Genomic DNA, 19,285 nt, shown 5'->3' on the forward strand with positions numbered 1-19,285 from the left:
CAGCTGTTGTTGAGCCTCTCCTTGTTCCTTTTTTTTATTTGTGTGTGTGTGTGTGTGTGTGTGCGTGCGTGCGTGCGTGCGTGCGTGCGTGTGTGTGTGTGCGTGTGCGTGCGTGCATGTTTTTGTGACATATCAGGACACAAATCTGTATAGTGACATGGGTATGACACAGGTATTACAAAAAGGAGGTGAAGTATGAGGACCTCATTTTATTTCTCAAAAAGCTTATAAATCCCACAGGATGAGTTTAATCAGTGAGTGAAGCTGGACACTGTCTCCTGTGATGGTTGGGTTTAGGGGTAGGGTGGGGTGAGGGCAATTACAATTTACGATTTGAACAGTATCAAATGAATGGAGACCTATGTAATGTACCCACTTTTCACAAAAACAAACATGTGTGTGTGTGTGTGTGTGTGTACAATGATGTCTATGATAAGATAAATTGACAAAAGTACTTGAAATAGTGCTTATTAACTCAAAGAAAGAACTGTAATGTTTTAATTAATTACATGAAAATAAGATGTCAATTTCATTTATATAGTACTATTAGACACAACCAATGTGCTGAACAATACAAATCACAACTGAGAAAAAATTTAAAAATTATAGCTAAAACAATCAATTCTCACTGATAATTATTATAGATAAAACAAACAATTCTCACTGATAAAATGCCAAATCAAAAAGGTAAGTTTTCAACCTACTTTTAAAAACAGACAGAGATGATATAGACCTAATACAGAGGGGCAGAGCATTCCACAAGCTACTGCGAAAGCACGGTCACCCCTGCATTTCAGCCTCGACTTTGGGATGCATAACAGTCTCTGGTTAGATGACCGACCACAGGGGTGCGTTTCCCAAAACCATTGTTTATTTTTTATTTATTTACGTTCAATTTATTTATTTTAAATGTGTGTATGTGTAAAACAATATCATCTGCACAAAGAAATGATGGGGTTTTTCTCTAAAGAAGTTGTTACTCCACCCTGTTTAGAGCATCATTATGGGCATTTTATGTTATGACTAACGTGGTTCAAACGATGGATCTGCGACAGAAACTAGGTTTTGGGAACACTCGTCACTACATCATTGTTTTTCCAACTACGGTCGCAAGTTATAATTTGTTTATCAAATCTCAAGCCATCGTCAAAGAGAACAGCCAGATTTTTTTTACCCAAGGCTTTACAGAAAACCTTGATTTACCAAGATTTACTGGTGGTGTCCTAGAAGAATTTGACGGGCAGAAGAAAATTATGTCAGTTTTACTCTCATTAAAATCTAGAAAGTTCAAAGACAACCAGGCTTTCACATCCGACAGGCAAGACATGAGTCTCCAACCCACTTGAAGTAGGGACAATAAAAGGACAACTGTTAAGAAGTATATCTATGCAATATATATAGTTGAAGTCAGAATGATTAGCCCCCCTGTTTATTTTTTCCCCAATTTCTGTTTAATAGAGGGAAGGTTTTTTTTTTCAACACATTTCAAATCGTAATAGTTTTAATAACTCATTTCTAATAACTGATTTATTTTATCTTCGTCATGATGACAGTAAATAATATTTTACTTTAATTTAACTGCTTTTATTCTAGCCGAAATAAAACAAATAAGGAAAATATTTAAAAAACAAAAAAAATTCAAAAGGGGGCTAATAATTCTGACATCAACTGTGTGTGTGTGTACACACACACACACACACACACACACACACACACACACACACACACACACACACACACACACACACACACACACATATATATATATATATATATATATATATATATATATATATATATATATATATATATATATATATATATATGCAATGTTAGAAATAATGGTGTAAATTAATAAGATTTTGTTTAAATGTGCATACTTTCACCTGACAATGAAAAAACTTTAGTGAGCAAATGAATTGTTTAGGATTGTTTTAGTTTTATTGCAATAAGTTATTATTTAAAAAGTTATACTGCATTAGATAAATTGAACATAATGTTTTCTATTCATTTTAAAATATTGATAAATTATGAAATTACCCTATAACTTTACCTTCGGCCCACAGATCTCGATGTTTGGCTTTTGGGGCCCTTCATACAAAAAGGTTTGTGCACCCCTGATTTAGAGCATTGGTGATCAAAAAAAGTGTCATGTTTTCAGACGTTTTTCATGTCCATAGTTCTAATTATGTCCATAATTTCAGTCCTTAATTTTAATAATGGCTTATATTGATGCAGGAATTGTGAAATCCTATTTACTATTTTTTATTTAGGCTATTCTTTGGTCTATTGTGTTTTCATTATGACTCCAGTGATACTACAAGTTACTTATCAGCACCACCACAATTAAAATAATAATAAAAGAATAAATGTATGTTTGAATAGGATAAATAAATGATATATATATGTGTGTGTGTGTGTTCCTTAAAGTTACAGTAGGTCTATTGTAAATTATTTAAAAGCATGTGACAATTAGAGATACATAGCCTATGTTCATATATAAAGTAAAACATTATTTTATTAATTCATTAATTTTCTTTTCGGCTTATTCCCTTTATTAATTAGGGGTTGCCACAGCGGAATGAACCGCCAACTTATCCAGCATATGTTTTACACAGCGGATGCCCTTCCAGCTGCAACCCAGTACCGGGAAACATATATGCACACTCATTCACTCATTCATTCTATCACGCTTGTCTTTAGACTGTGGGGGAAACCGGAGCACCTGGAGGAAACCCACATGAACACGGGAGAACATGCAAACTCCACACAGAAATGCCAACTGGCCCAACCGGGACTCAAACCAGCGAGCTTCTTGCTGTGAGGCGAAAGCGCTACTCATTGAGCCACCGTGTCACCCCACTCTTGTTCATTTCGATTTAACAGTGATGAAAAAATTTGTAATTATTGTTTAGATGAAATCTGTTGTTTACTCTGTTTAAAACGAATAATTGAATGTGTTAAGAAAGTTTTAAAATAGGCGTCACGGTGGCTCAGTGGGTAGCCTTGTCGCCTCACAGCAAAAGGTCGCTGGTTCGAGTCTGAGTCAGTTGGCATTTCTGTGTGGAGTTTGCATGTTCTGTGTTGGCTTGGTTTTCCTCTGGGTGCTCCGGTTTCCCCCACAGTCCAAACACGTAATAAGTTGGCGGTTCATTCCACTGTGGCGACTCTGATTATTAAAGGGACTAAGCTGAAGGAAAATAAGTGAATGAATGAATGAATGAATGAATGAATGAATGAATGAATGAGATTTAGAATAAACTATACGGGAAGTCAGAATCATCATTTGTAGCTTCTAATCATAATAAAAATAAATAAAAATGACTTGGTACTCTAATAAGGCAACATATCCTGGAATAGACAACTCATAAGACTAAATAAATAAAATATTTTTAAATGTCCTTTGCATATGTTTTCTATGTCCAGATATATAAAAAATGAAATTATTTGTTGCTTGTAATTTCCCACTCTTGCCTGTTTACGTTCATCCATAAATAGACAAATATATTAAACAAATAAATAGGTTATATTCTATTAATGCAGCACCATTAAATACTGACCAGCAAACAAAACACACATTTATGAAAGAATGAATGAACAATTCATCTGACAGCTTCAGAAGCCGAAAGGCGGAACAAGCAGCGAGACGGAAATGACGTGATGGCGTCGTCAGCTGTATGTTGATGTTGTGTGGCAACAGCAGGACCGAGGGACGGAAGACGGTTTGTTTTTGTTCTGTTATCCGCCGTTTTTACCCTCAAAATCACCTCGAGTTGAATCAAATTCGCTCCGGGGTGAAAGGGGCGAACATTACAACACACAAGACGCTCAAGTTTAAATGTTAAACCGCGTTCGGAGGCGTTAAAACGGACACCCTTCCTGAACGGTCATGACGATCCTGCCGAAGAAGAAGCCGAACTCGTCGGTCGGTGTGTCCGATCACCCTGACGACCCCGACCGACGGACCGGCTCCGACTCGCACCAGCATCAGCACCAACACTCCCACGGGGTCCGGCCGGGTGCGAGGCCCCGCGCTTCCCCGCCACCCTGGTCCTATCAAGCCGCTCCGCCGGCGTCCAGAGAGGACAGGCGAACTGAATCCAGCTCCCGGCCGCAGCAGGCCTCTCCTCCGCCGGTGGGTGCCGGGTCCTCGGGTGGCCCCGGGGACGCGACAGGGATGGCGTGCGTGTCAGGCAATCGGGCTGAGCTGTCAGGTGGGGTGGGGTGTGGAGGTGGCATGGGAGGTTGCTGCTCGGGGCCTGGGCTCAGTAAGAGGAGACGACAAGCGACTTGCTCCGGTGGGGTGGCCGGTGGAGGCACCGGACCCGGGGCTGCGGGGGGTGGAGGCGGCGGTGGTGGAGGAGGTGGAGTAGGGGGTCCCAGTCCCGAGCAGGAGGAAGGAGCCGGGTATAACAGTGAGGATGAGTATGAGAATGCTTCCAGACTACAGTCAGAGGACCCAGCGACTGTTGAACAGGTATGTGGATGGATGATGTCACCTAATGCTGAGAGTCATAAACAACTGTTTAATGTGTGACACGTGGTCTGACACTGTTCAGATACATACATAGATAGATAGATAGATAGATAGATAGATAGATAGATAGATAGATAGATAGATAGATAAGACAGACACCAGTTGAATGGATAAATATACAGACAAGATAAGATAAACTGAATGATTTGACAGATTGATGTTGACAGCTACTGTTAGTCTTTATAAATGCAAGGAATACACCAGGTTTACTATTGTATTTATATTATTATTAATTATTGCGTTTACATTGCCTATTACTGTGAGAATCAAACAAATAAACAGAACAAATATGTGACACCTGATGACAAGATCAGTCTGTTGCTGCAAGGCGGGTATATTATTATTAATACATTTTACAACTCAAAATGATTTTTTATGCCAAAAATCATTAAACTTGCAAGTAAAGATTGTGTTTAATACATTATATTATATTATATTATATTATATACTGTCAATATATCTAAACCAGAGATTCTCAAAGTAGGGCCTGCGGGACAAAGTTGGCACTTTGTTACCATTGATTTGGCCCACCATCCTATCTGAGAGGAGCGTGAGTGATAGAGAGGGTTGGGGGGATTTTATTGCTAAGCAAAAAAAAAAAAAAAGCTAACTGAAACAAATGTTTCAATTGAATGTTGTAAATGAATCCGCGTTCTTAAAATGTAAATACTGTTGCTCGATGAAGACATCGGCGAGCAAATCAAGGCAAAAAACTAGTGTAACTCCATTCTGTTATAAATAAGATAGTTTTGTTTGTACTGTAATAAGTTCATTATAAAATGTAAACAAAAATTATACTGCATCAGTTAATGTAAAGCAGTGTTTTCTAGTTATTATTAAATAAATTACGAAATTAACCATGACAGCTATAAATCGCCTTCGGCCCACTAGCCTTAATCAAGTTTGGTTTTTGGTCCTGATCCCCTGATCCAACACAGTACCATGGAAATTTGTAACTTTTTGATTTAGTGGCTAATTTGTATGAGTTTGTACGATATAATTCGTACAATTTGCTCATCCCCCAATGACGGTTGTGTTTAGGGGTGAGGTTAGGTACCACGGGTCCTTTTTAAAATCATACAATTTCGTACAACTGAACTCGTATGAATTTGTTTCCTCGTGAAATCAGGCTGCCTGATCTGAACTTTTGATTAGTAATGTGCATTGTGAAGCACTTTATTTTAAAGAAATTAAAGGTGGTTTTTTAATTTTTTTTTTACTCTCAGATTTCAAATGTTCTTATTTAAGCCAAATACAGTCCTATCTTAACAAAGTATACATCAGTGGAAAGTTTCTATATTCAACTTACAGATGTCCTAAGAATCCTAATGTAAAAAAAAACAGATACTTGCGTTTTTTTTTTTTTTTTGGTCCAGGGTAATATATTCATTTGCCAGAAAACATTTGTATAAGCCTGCAAAACAATGAAGCTACAGCAAAACACTATGCATATTCTATTCTCTGCTTAATAAAGAGACAACGTGAAACTGAACATAACAGCAGGCAACAAGTTAAAACTAAACTGTCCAATATGTGAGTCACTGAAATCAAAAGTTTTTTTTCCCCTAAGCATTTGGAGAAATGGTGTTGTGACAATGACAAATGACTTTGCATTGATTTTTAAAATATGTATATTTTATTTTATAAAATGCATAGTTCTGGTCTTTGATTGTGATTGGTTAGGCTGTATTTAAAGCTGTTGTAAATTAATCTACAAGCACACACCTATCGCTTTCTTGAGTGAAAGAAACTGTTAAACTAAATTTGTTGTATTTTGTAAAACTTTGATACATGATACATATGGAATAACTCTTTTCAAAAAGTTTTAAACTAAAGAAGCTGTAGTTTAATGTGAATTTACACCCAACAACACCCCTTAGCTGTTGTAAATTCACTAAACCATGGCTTGGGTGTGTTGCTTTAATATAGTGCATAATAAAACAAAATATGACAGTGTTTATCATGTGACTTGATTAACTGTTAATTATTATTTAATTAATATATAAATTAAAACTGTAATGTTATAGGTAAATTAAACATCTTTTGGATTAAATATTTGAACTTTTGACACTTTGTTTTAATTAAAGATCGTCAGAATTTTTCTAAGGTAAGTGCATATTCGTAATTTTTTTAACAAAGCTGTTAAGCAAATTGGGTTTCTTACACAAGCACATACTTAGGCACTGAATCATAATAAACATTAGCATTGTAAGAATACGCATTTTAGAAAAAATATTTACATTTTAAAAATGGAAATTTTTCTTCATTTTTGATTATTTCCTAAGTGATGTTTAACACCAAATAATTTTCCCATAGTATTTATTATTAAATATTTTTCTTTTGGACAAAGTCTTTTTTATTTATTTAATTATTAATTATTTATTTTCTAAATAGAAGTAATAATTTTACGGTCTGTATGGTGTATATATATATATATATATATATATATATATATATATATATATATATATATATATATATATATATATATATTCATATTTTACTCTAAACCTAAAAATGTTTTTGTTTCTATATGCAACCAAAATCTTTATTTCTTCACTGTTTTAAAAGCCCTTGTATCATTTTGCAATGCTTCATGGGATTGTAGTTTTTTCCCTGATAAAATGATGCACCACCGTCTATTTGTCAGATTTTCATATACTTTTTTTTCTTAAAAACTAATGTTTAAAACGTCAGTCTCCTCATAGCTGCTCTGTTAAACAGGTTAAACAGAGAGTTGTACAAAAATCCCAATGGGAAAAATGAATGGGAAAATACTTAATGAACCAGCGCTGGGTACACAGAGAAAACACACCAACCCATGACGCTATAGTCTAGCTCAAGATATGCAGAAACTCCTGTTATAGTGACTGAAGCTGCAATAAAGAATTCAGTCAGTAAGCATTCAACAAATCTCTAAGTGCAAGCATTCTGCACTTTTATTCATGACTAATATAAATGGCACTGATTGTTTACTACATTAATAACTTCAATAACAAAAAGCATGTAATTGGTATACATGTTCAGTGCTGCAAAGAAATGTTTGAAAATAACCTTAACAGAAGTGCAAAGATCTAATACGATGCTTCAATCTAACACTTTTCATTCATTTTTTACTTCCTCATTGAATTTGTGGGATATTTGTGTTCACTTTGATGTTTTCTCAAGCTCTATTAATATTTGACCATAGCAGATATGCAGCTAATTAATCAAAGCATCTCTATTAGACCAATAATTTGATAAATAGATAGACAAACAGATTGATGTTCATTGATTCTCCAAGTAAAGATGCATTAGTCAGTGGCCTCAGATGACATAGATTCTGAAAAACTTGCTCTATGTTGAACTTTTTTTCAAGGTTTTTCTTGTCTGGAAGCAGATGTTTGTAAAAAAATGAGCTTTGCCTTTGCAAATGTAGTCCTTATTGTTAGTCATAAAAGCATGGTGTTGTAGAAAAAAAATAAATGAAGCAAATTGTGAAGCCATTTTTAGTTCTGACTGCATTCTGGTATGTAAAGTCTATGTTTTTTTTATCTCAGACATTCAAAGTAGAAACAGTTATATTCAGAAATTCTTTTTTTCTTATTCAGAGAATGTTGAGATACTAACATGACATCACCTAAACTAATAGTTGAATTGTTTAATAGTTAAATTTCTTAAAATTAAAAATAAGCTGCTATATGTATGTATGTGTGTATGTATATACAGTTGAAGTCAGAATTATAAGCCCCCTTTTGATTTTTTTTTCTTTTTGTAAGTATATCCCAAATTATGTTAAACAGAGCAAGGAAATTTTCACAGTATGTCTGATAATATTTTTTCTTCTGGAGGAAGTCTTATTTGTTTTATTTCAGCTAGAATAAAATCAGTTTTAAATAAAAAAAAAACTATTTTGGGACAAAATTATTAGCCCCTTTAAGCTAATTTTTTTTTTCCGATAGTCAACAAACCATCGTTATACAATTACTTGCCTAGTTACCCTAACCTGCCTAGTTCACCTTATTAACCTAGTTAAGCATTTAAATGTCACTTTAAACTGTACAGAAGTGTCTTGAAAAATATCAAGTAAAATATTATTTACTGTCATCATGGCAAAGATAAAATAAATCAGTTATTAGAGATAGGTTTCTAAAACTATTATGCTTAGAAATGTGCTGAAACAATCTTCCCTCCATTAAACAGAAATTTGGGGGGAAAAAAATAAACAGGGGTGCTGATAAGTCAGGGGGGCTACTAATTCTGACTTCAACTGTATGTATGTAAATATGTATGTACATCTATCTATCTATCTAGATCCGGGGTGCTTAACCCTGTTCCTGGAGATCGACCTTCCTAAAGAGTTCAGCTCAAACCTTTATCAAACACACCTAAATGAATTAATTAGGACCTGAACAGCACTTAATAATTACAGGCAGGTGTGTTTAATATGGGTTGCAACTGAAAGCTGCAGGAAGGTCGATCTCCAGGAACAGGGTTGGTCTCCCATGATCTAGATAGATAGATAGATAGATAGATAGATAGATAGATTGATAGATAGATAGATAGATAGATAGATAGATAGATAGATAGATAGATAGATAGATAGATAGATAGATAGATAGATAGATAGATAGATAGATAGATACATAGATACATAGATAGAGAGCTTAAAGGATTAAAAAAAAACTATTTGGTCATTTTTGAGATGCTAATGGTCTAATCCGATTCAATGTTCTATGCTAAGCTAAGCTAAAAGTCCTCCCCTAGACCCAGGGATCTGCTTAATGGGTTAAAAAGTATGGATTAAAAAGTGTGTTAAACTAGGTGTTTTTTTAAATGTGGTGTTTACTTCTAATCATGGTATAATAGTATATAATGATGAGCAAAAGAGACATTAATAAATAGTTTTATTTGCAATACACAATTATTGAAAGTAGATATAAGGATTTAGACTCTGCTGGTTTATAAAATGTGATCTTATTTGTGATGCTTTGTTGACAATGAGAAATTCATACTATGGCAATAACTTCAGAGGTCTGTGTGTTTAATAGACACATAATAATAGACTGCTGCTGTGCTTGTTCTGAAGTTCTTCCTCTGTTACAGCAGGAACACTGGTTTGAAAAAGCACTCCAGGAAAAGAAAGGATTTGTCATCAAAAAAATGAAGGAAGATGGTGCCTGCCTCTTCAGAGCTGTTGGTGGGTACAATATTAATAACTTTATTTTCTGTTTTCATGTTATTAACTAGAACCTATGAACTCTAGAACCATTGTATTTTCAATTTAGCAGAATACTATTTTAGATTTCATAAGGGATGTCCAGATCAGATCACGTGATTGGAAATTGGGCACAATCACACGGTTTAAGATTCGATCAGAATTGGACGTTACCTCCCGATCAGGATATATATATATATATATTAAGGATGCAACAATACAGTTAGCCCACAGTTCAATACATACCATGGTTTTTTAACATGGTTTTTGGTTCGGTTCTCATGGCTTGAGACGTGTTTTTTTATTTTATTTTATAGGCAATAGGAACAGTAAGAGGTTAAGGAGAAAAAAATAAAAACAATTTATTGCAATACTCATTTTGTTTTACTTAAAAGCCAAGAAAAGTACAGTAGTTCCTAGTGTATTGTATAAAAAAAATAACACTGAATCTTACAGCTGCTGGTAGCCCATTTACAAACTGCTGAACACATAAAATCCTACACTTTGAAAATAAACATAAATTTGAAGTTAATAAAAATAAATTGGCCTTTTCAAATAAACATATTTGTACATAAGTAAACATAAATAAACCATCTTAATTATCTCGGTGCTGAAAAAATGCGAGACTGTAGTCTGTAACGCGGATCGAGTGCTTTTATAAAATGACAAAAGTCTGCATCTCCAATCGCTGAAAACGGCTGGAAATCTTTAGCAATAAACACCCGCATTGCCTTTGTTATTTTATGTGTCTCTCATAATCAGTTGGGTATGTTTGCTTGAAAGATTCAGCGAGGGATTGTTGCTGTTTCGAAGACTTTTTTACTTTCTCTGCTATCCTGCCTTCAGACAGTGATATTGCTGGGTGATGGTGCTGCAGATGTGCCCACAGTTATTTTTTGTTTGCTGTTTTTTTTCTTTTTTTGGCATTATACTTACCGGCAAAATCGTCCTCACACCGCAGATTTGAAAGACGCTGGTGCTTCCTCGTACTGTTGCCTCACTTCGCCGGCGCTTCCTTGTACTTTTTCATCATAAATGTGAAAATATTAAATTAAATTAAATAAAAAAGTATGTTCTATATAGAGCCAAATCTTCTCCTTTTGATTATCATTGTTTCTTTTAGGTTTTGCAGTTTAATTTCAAGAATTTCTACAAAGTATGTTGTATACTGTAAACCCGCAGACTTTTTTTTTGTCACTTTTTTTGTCCATAACGCATGTTTAATATTTTCCTCATTTAAAGTACAAAACATGTTTACAGACTGGTTTACTGGTCCCATAACTCTGTTCAAAAATTTTTATATAATGTTAAAATATGTTTTTTATACACACAATTGAAATTGTCAGAATTATTTGGCCCTTTTTAAATTTTTCTTCTTCTTTTTAAAATATTTCCCAAATGAAGTTTAACAGAGCAAGAAAATTTTCACAGTATGTCTGATAATAGTTTTTCTTTTGGAGAAAATGTACTGTCATTATGGCAAAGAAAAAATAACTGTTATTAGAAATGAGTTATTAAAACTATTATGTTAAGAAATGTGTTGAAAAAAAAATCTTTCCATAAAACAGAAATTGGGTAAAAAATAAACAGGGTGGCTAATAATTCTGACTTCAGCTTTATATATATACTGCTCAGCAAATACAAGTACACTCCCCACAAATTTTCCTTTTGAATTCATATTTTTTTAAATAGAAGCTTTACAATATTATCTTTGTGCATATACAGTAGATTAGTCCAGGTGTGTCCAAACTCAGTCCTGGAGGGCCAGTGTCCAGCTGAGTTTACCTCGAACTTGCTTCAACACATCTGCCAGGATATTTGTAGTATATCTAGTAAGAGCTTGATTAGCTGGTTCAGGTGTGTTTGATTAGGGTTGGAGCTAAACTCTCCTGGACACCGGCCCTCCAGGGCTGAGTGTGGGCACCCCTGGATTAGTCTGTACTGAAGCCAAATCTGGAGCTAATCTAAATAACTTGCGATAACGGTCCAAAAACTAGCACAGCCAAATATATATTCACAGCATGTCTTTGGATTGTGAAACCGGAGCACCCGGAGGAAGTCCATGCGAACGCAGGAAGAACATGCAAACTCCATACAGAAACACCAACTGACCCAGCCGAGGCTCGAACTAGCGACCTTCTTGCTGTGAAGCGACAGCACTACCTACTGTGCCAGTGCTTCGCCCCAAATTTTTATGTTATAGAAAAATATTAAACACAAATTTTAAAAAAGAGGAAAAACAAGAGAAGCAAAAAATGCGAAAAATTTAATTGAAATTTTGTAGGTTGTAATTTTTTTTTTGCTATAATTTGCTTGAGTTTAATTGTATTGTCTTTTAATTTCTAGTTATGTTTGTTGACTAAAATATATTTTTAATAAATATATCTGTTTAAGAAGTCTGCTATATTCAACTGCACCAAGATACATTGCCTATAATCACTGAGAAATGGATAAAAATATTCATTTTCAAAATGGGGTGTAGGGCTGCGGTATAGCACGTTCGCTTCACAGCAAGAACATCCTAAATCATCAAAATCATTCTTCTTCTCATTTCTGTGATCTATTTATGAAGATGCTTTTGAAAAACACATCCCAGATTAGGTCGAACATGACTACGACACATAAAGACCTACTTTTTCCTGAAATAAGGATTTCTATTTATAAAGAACACTCCACTTTAAAAAAATATATAGGTTCATTTTACAGCTTCTCTATTTTTAAAACAGTTGAGTTTTACCATGGCGGCACAGTGGGTAGTGCTGTCGCCCCACAGCAAGAAGGTCACTGGTTCAAGCTTCGGCTGGGTCAGTTGCCATTTCTGTGTGCAGTTTGCATGTTCTCACCATCTTTCCGTGGGTTTCCTCCGGGTGCTCCGGTTTTCCCCAGAACTCCAAACACATGTGGTATAGGTGAATTGGGTAAGATAATTTGTCCGTATAAGAGTATATGTATGTCAAAATAGCAACTTTTCATTTACATCGGTCTTACAACACAATGTTACTACAGAAGAGCTTTAAAAAGGATTTTTTAAATTATTTGTTCAATTTTGAGATGCTAACAGTGTAATCCGTTTCAATTATCTATGCTAAGCTAAGCTGAAAATGTTCCCATCAGACCCAGATATAGGCTAAACGGATTTTAAAAAAATCATAAAACTTGTGTTTAACTATGGAACTAGTCTAATTTGTCATATGACACACATAAAAAATTAAGCTGAATCATTGTTTTTCTTTTCACTCATGAGTTTAATCTCCTCGATTACACAGTAAAGTATTCAGGAAAGCATACTTTTATTTTTAAAGGCATGTTGATTTTAAATACTGTGCTACAAGCATTTGAATAAATATGGCAAAAAACCTTAGGCAAAAATCTACATAACAGTTTAAGCATGTTCCTTTATTGTTGTTGTTTTTTTGAGCAACTACCAGAACATTCCTCAAGGTGGCGCTGCTCATCTTTATAAGTGAAGTCAGACACTTGCGTTTAAAACATAACCTGCTATCTGCTTGCAGCATAACTGTTCTATTACACTGCACTTTCAGCTAGTAAAACTCTACTTTAGTTTTATATTTACCCCAAATACAGAGTTTATTTGGATCTTGCATATCCAATGACTACCAAAAAACCCTCTGAGGGTGTGATGGAAAACTTAAGCTACTAAAATGGGGCTCACTTTTGACTCACTCCCATAATCCTACATCACCTTTTTCTTTATATATTATATACTATTTTGATTTGAGACACCATACATTATACCATAGTTTAGATACCAAATATAATAAGCAAATGTCTTATAAATAGCATACATTTAATTTTTCAATATGGGTGATTTTTTTTATCATAACAAAGCAATCTGTTTAGTCTAGTGGACACAATATATGTTAATTAGTAAATTTGTCTACCAGAGGTTATGTCTCTGCAACCACCATTGAGTGACATCTCACCCAATTTTCATTCTCTCTTTCATCTCTCTGTTTCCTTTTCAGATCTCTCTCTCTTTCTCTCTCTCTCTCTCTCTCTCTCTCTCTCTCTCTCTCTCTCTCTCTCTCTCTCTCTCTCTCATGCATGCATACATTTATTTCATCAATTTCCCTCCCATTCTTTAATTCCTGTGTGAGTTTAATGTAGGATTTGATAGACAGGCATGTGATGCGCTGACCTACATGAAGCGTTCCCATCAGGGACACCGTGCCACAGTTCTTGCACCGCAGGTGTGAAACTATCCATCTCCAAACAATCACTCCAGTCAAACAATACAGGTTATATAACTGGCCCGATGGTAATAAGGTTCTCACAGTCAGTGGGATCATGATAACCCGGGGACAGGAGAGTTTCTTACAGGACGCTGTGGATTTAAAGTAATAGATATGGATAGGGATTAGATTAGTATTATTATTGCGACGCTCTGAAGAAACCCTGTTATGACAGTTCTTGTTCCTGAAATGCTTTACCTTTTTATGCCCTCATGTTTTTATAGTTTTTTTGTAAGCCTGAAGTAATAATATATTTGATTTATATAGAAATGAACATCATCTGAATTGCTGCTTATAACAGGGGTCAAGATGAGACTGTTTATTTTCGGGGTTTTTTTTTTTTTTTGCAGCAGCAGCAGCATTTATTTCCCTGAACTGGCACAGTGATTTCTTAAATTATCTGTGTAGCTTTTTATATTAAAAAACATCCCGTTTTTCATGATTTGCCTGTTTATAAATGACTTATTACACTTCAATATTGTGCGCTGTCAGGTTGTTTACGAATTTAAGATTGTTCTCATCATTTAATCAGTCCTGTCAACAAGGCAGCTGCAGCAAAACAGATCTCCGCTATCAGATTTTGCCCTTATTTTCCCAGCCGTCCTGATTGTTTTGTTGTTGTTTTGGTTCTCACATTATAAAAAGGTAGGTCAGGAGGGCAGCGTTTGATTCCCATGATTATCTCCATAATAATCATTTACGTCTAAACAAGCTTGCGTTACGGTTCAACTGTTTGGAGTCTGTAAATTGTTTTTTGAAAGACGTTTCTCTAAACTGCATTTATTTGATGCGGTAAAAACTGACATGTTGTTTTCTGTTTTAATAGATTTTAAAGTGGACTTTATTTTTTGTTATGTCAAAGCTCAATTTGCAGCATTATTGCTCCAGTTTTCATTGTTGCCTCTTCCTTCAGAAATCACTCTCATATGATGGTTTGCTGGCGTTTGTGCTGAAAAAACTTGTGCTGAGTCACATTTTTTGAGAACACTGTGTTGCATCTTTTTCATGCTGATATTTATTACATATATTCAGGAACATGTTTGAGTACACCCCTGAAAAATCTATATGAACCGTTAAATTCTTATAATTGTGCATTAAATTAGATTAGTCAGCACTGAAGCCAAATATGAAGCTAATCTAACTAAATAACACGTGATAACAGTCTAAAATGACTATACAAAATGTGTATATTAGGGAAATTTATTAGATTATTATTTATTATTTTTTTAAAAAGAGGAAAATTCAAGAAAAAAAAAACATTAATAAACTTTTGTTGAAATTTTGTAGTTTGTATTTTTCCAACATTTTTTATGAATTTAAATGTATTTTCTTTCCATTTCTTAAGATGTTCAGTTACAAAAAAATATTTTTAATAAATATATCCTATAAATAAATCTGTTTTGCTCAAATGCACCAAAATATATTACTTATTTTCACTGAAAAATGCTCAAAAATACTCATTTTCGAAATTGGTAGTAGGTGGCATGGTGGCTCAGTGGTTAGCAATGTCGCCTAACTGTAAGAAGGTCGCTCCTTCAAGTCCCAGCTGGGCCAGTTGGCATTTCTGTGTGTGTGAGTTTGCATGTTCTCCCCATGTTGGCTTGGGTTTTCTACCGGGTGTTCCAGTTTCCCCCACAGTCCAAAGATATGAGCTATATGTACTTACTATGTGTACGAGTGTGTGTGGAAATGTAAAAGTATATGAATGTTTCCTAGTACTGTTTTGTGGCTGGAAGGGCATCCGCTGCGTAAAACATGCTGGAATAGTTGGCGGTTCATTCCGCTGTGTTGACCCCTGATAAATGAGGGACTAGGCTGAAGGAAAATAAGTGGATAAAAAATGGAGTGTGCTCATTTATATTGAGCACTGTCTTTTTGGTCATTTGGGTTTTGGTTAAACCTTGTTTAAATAAAATATTAACTTTATATTTAAATATAAGTATTACTTTTTTTGGTTAACTACAGTAAAGCTTAGATAGCTTCAATAATAAAAAGGCGGTATTCACATACAATGACTCTGAATTTTGAAATAGTTTAGTTTCCCATAGTCAGCACAAGCTAACCTGACATACCTAGTTTATGGCCTGCAGTGAGACAACTCATAGCGCTAATATGCAAATGCTTATGCAATGTTTGCAAATTGGTTTGCAAATGAATTTCCAAGGTATTTTATCTCACAGAGTTTTATATCCTAAGAAGCCTATTCAATGGTAATTTGTGGTAGACTAAACATTTGCACACAAACTTTTAGTACTATTTTTGACCTATCTTATACTTTATGCTGGGAACATTGACTACGTTTACATGGACATCAGAAATCAAATGATTTGCCTTATTCTGAATAAGACAGATTAAGGCGTTTCAATAAGATGCTTTTTGAATGTTCCTTTCATGATCCTGTTTTACATGTTATAGCTCATAATTCGATTACGTCATTGTGTCATTACGCTATCCACATTTCTTCTGGAGTTTCATGTCATTTCATTTTTAATTAGTTAACTTTAACTGCAGTTTGGCACTTTCACTTTCTTTCAGGAATATTTCATTCATGCTCTCGTGACAAAGGAGATATTGGATACGAGTATGAACTGCTGGATGAGTGTTGTTTTAATTGAATTTGATACCGCACACCATATGGAAAAAAAAAACTTCTGCATTTCATGATGCTGGTGTATGTAGTCCTTCACTGAATTGGTAGAGAGTGCAGAGAATAGTGTCAAACAGCCGCGTGTATGTGGACTTTCCTGTCGCAAAATGTGCCGAAATCCCACACGATGGTAGTAGTTTGATTTCGGTGTTTACATGTATGTTCTGCACTTCAGTAATGCGAAAAATCGACATACTCCACGTCTTAAATCCATTTCTGTTTAGTTCGATTATGACCTCAATCGGATTAAATTAATAAAAAATCACTGCTTAGAAAGTAGACTTTTTATCAGAGTATTGTCTTCATCGTATTAAAATTGGATTATTGGTGTCCATGTAAACTTATTACAAACATTGCATAAACATTTGCATATTAGCGATATGAGTCTTCTCACTGCAGGCTATGAACTAGGAATGTCCAACGCAATCTCATGGCAATTCGTAACTTTTTGATTTAGTAGCTAATTCGTATGAATTTGTGCAATGTAATTCATACAATTTAGTATTATTTGCTCATCATTCAATGACGGTTGGGGTTAGGGGTGGTGTTGGGTGCCATGCCTCCTTTTTAAAATCTTACATTTTCGTATGACTGATCTTGTACAAATTCGTACGAATTAGCCACTAAACTGACAAAACATAAAATACTTGCGTTTCCTCGTGAGATCAGGCTGGAATGTCAGGTTAGATTGTGTATTGTGAATATGAGAAACTAAACTATTACAAAATTCAGAGTCATGGTATGTGGACATCGCCCTTTTCATTATTGAAGCTAACTAAGCTTTGCTGTTATTAACCAAACAAAAAGTTCAATTATATTTAAACAAAGTTTGATTTAAAAAGTAATTAGCTTTTGAGTTGTATAGGCTCCTTTTATACCATTTTAAAGAATCTGTAAGCATCATTTACATTTTGTAAATTTAGTTAACAGATGCTTTTATCCAGGGAGGATATACAGTTGAAGTCAGAATTGTTTTTTTTTTTCTTTTTTAAATATTTCCCAAATGATGATTAACAGAGCAAGGAAATGTTCACAGTGTGTTTGATAATATTTTGTCTACCAGAATAAGTCTTTTTTTTTTTCGTTTTCGGCTAGCGTAAAAGTAGTTTTTCATTTTTTTAAAACCATTTTGAGGTCAAAATATTAACCCCTTTAAGCTATATATTTTTTACATTTTTTTTTTCGATAGTCTACAAAACAAACCATTGTCACACAATAACTTCTCTAATTACCCTAACCTGCCTAGTTAACCTAATTAACCTAGTAAAGCCTTTAAATGTCAATTTAAGCTGTATAAAAATGTCTTTAAAAAAAAATCTAGTCAAATATTATGTACTGTCATCATGGCAAAGATAAAATAAATCAGTTATTTGAAATGAGTTATTAAAACCATTATGTTTAGAAATGTGTTGAAAAAAATCTGCTCTCCATTAAACAAAAATTGGGGAGAAAAAAAACGGAGGCTAATAATTCAGGGGGGTAATTATTCTGGCTTCAACTGTATAATAGAGGAACAATGCTAAAAGAAATGTTCATTTGTCTACAGTTATTAATGGAAATGGAAATGATGAGTATCTGCTGGCCACTTGGTTTTGACCAAGTTTCTGATCAGACCAGTCATATTTCACAGCATCATGGAGAAGTCTGTTTCATTTTTACATGAAATGTACACTAATATGGACACATGCACACACACACACCTGTGTTTTTCTGTTTGCTAGTGAGAACCCTACCACCCTGTTTTTTTTCAGTTTTGGTATTACAAAGAAAACTCTCAAAAGGGTTTTGTGGTTTCACACATCTGCTGTTCGATTGGTTGACGAAATGCGATGAATCCTCCAATCTACAACGTTCAACAACTTTTGTAATAGCTGCTTTACTGTGGTTTTCTTGAGCCGCATCTCAATTATAAAAAACAGTTTTGATGTGAGTAAGTCTGAATCACCACATCCTGATGAAAACATTTGCAGCCGTAGTAATTGTTGTGCATGGGTTTTGTGTTGGGAATGTGCTTCTCCTTTATAAGACGTGGGAATCGGTGTCATGTTTGATCCCTGCCCTCCCTCCCAGCATTCTCTCTCATTTCCAGCGCTGCTCTGCTGGTTACCCAGAGCACCGCCTGCCTTTCCAGAGCTCCACCGGTGAACAGGGAAGCAGTTGACACCATTAACCAGACACACACACACTCGCTGTTTACACTTAGGAGTGGGGTGACCTGACCCAGCCAGCTAAACAAACACTAATTAGGCCTTTCAAAACAGCTTGACCAATGTCGTTCTCAAACTGGGACTGTAAATAGTTATATAATGCGAACGGTTGTACGCGGGTCAGCAGGTTAAAAGGTACAGTTTTTAATATCGTAAAGCGGGTCCATTTAAATGCTTGACTTTCATCCAGTCGTCCATTGAAGTTAAGGATACGTGGTGGATTGTAATCCTACACTGGAGGAAGCTGAATGTTTGTCGAAGTAACAGTGCACTTGTTTGGTTTTGGCATGGATTTGCACATTTCTTCTGAAATTCAACAGTGCCAGCTGCGCGTTGTTCTGTTTTGTTTTTTTATCAGACTCCCTCTTTCCTGGCAAATCTCAGTAGAGTTGGGATAAAAGCACCTGACTCTGTAACCAAGTATATGAGCTGAATTCTGGCAGT

General features: G+C 34.9%; 1 protein-coding gene across 5 annotated transcripts in view; it reads left to right on the plus strand.

The window, feature by feature from the left end:
- Positions 1–3,675: 3,675 nt before the first annotated feature.
- otud5a (OTU deubiquitinase 5a) overlaps positions 3,676–19,285 on the plus strand; it is a 61,028-nt gene continuing 45,418 nt past the window's right edge. For 2 of the 5 annotated variants that reach the window (XM_087263390.1, XM_087263392.1), the window contains exons 1-2: positions 3,676–4,477; positions 9,623–9,716. In XM_087263390.1, coding sequence (XP_087119516.1) covers positions 3,890–4,477; positions 9,623–9,716 — 682 coding nt within the window. In that variant the 5' untranslated portion in view covers positions 3,676–3,889. 5 annotated transcript variants of the gene reach the window in all.

This window comes from Danio rerio, chromosome 8 (assembly GCF_052040795.2).
Source record: "Danio rerio strain M-AB ecotype USA chromosome 8, GRCz13ab, whole genome shotgun sequence".
Taxonomy (NCBI): domain Eukaryota; kingdom Metazoa; phylum Chordata; class Actinopteri; order Cypriniformes; family Danionidae; genus Danio; species Danio rerio.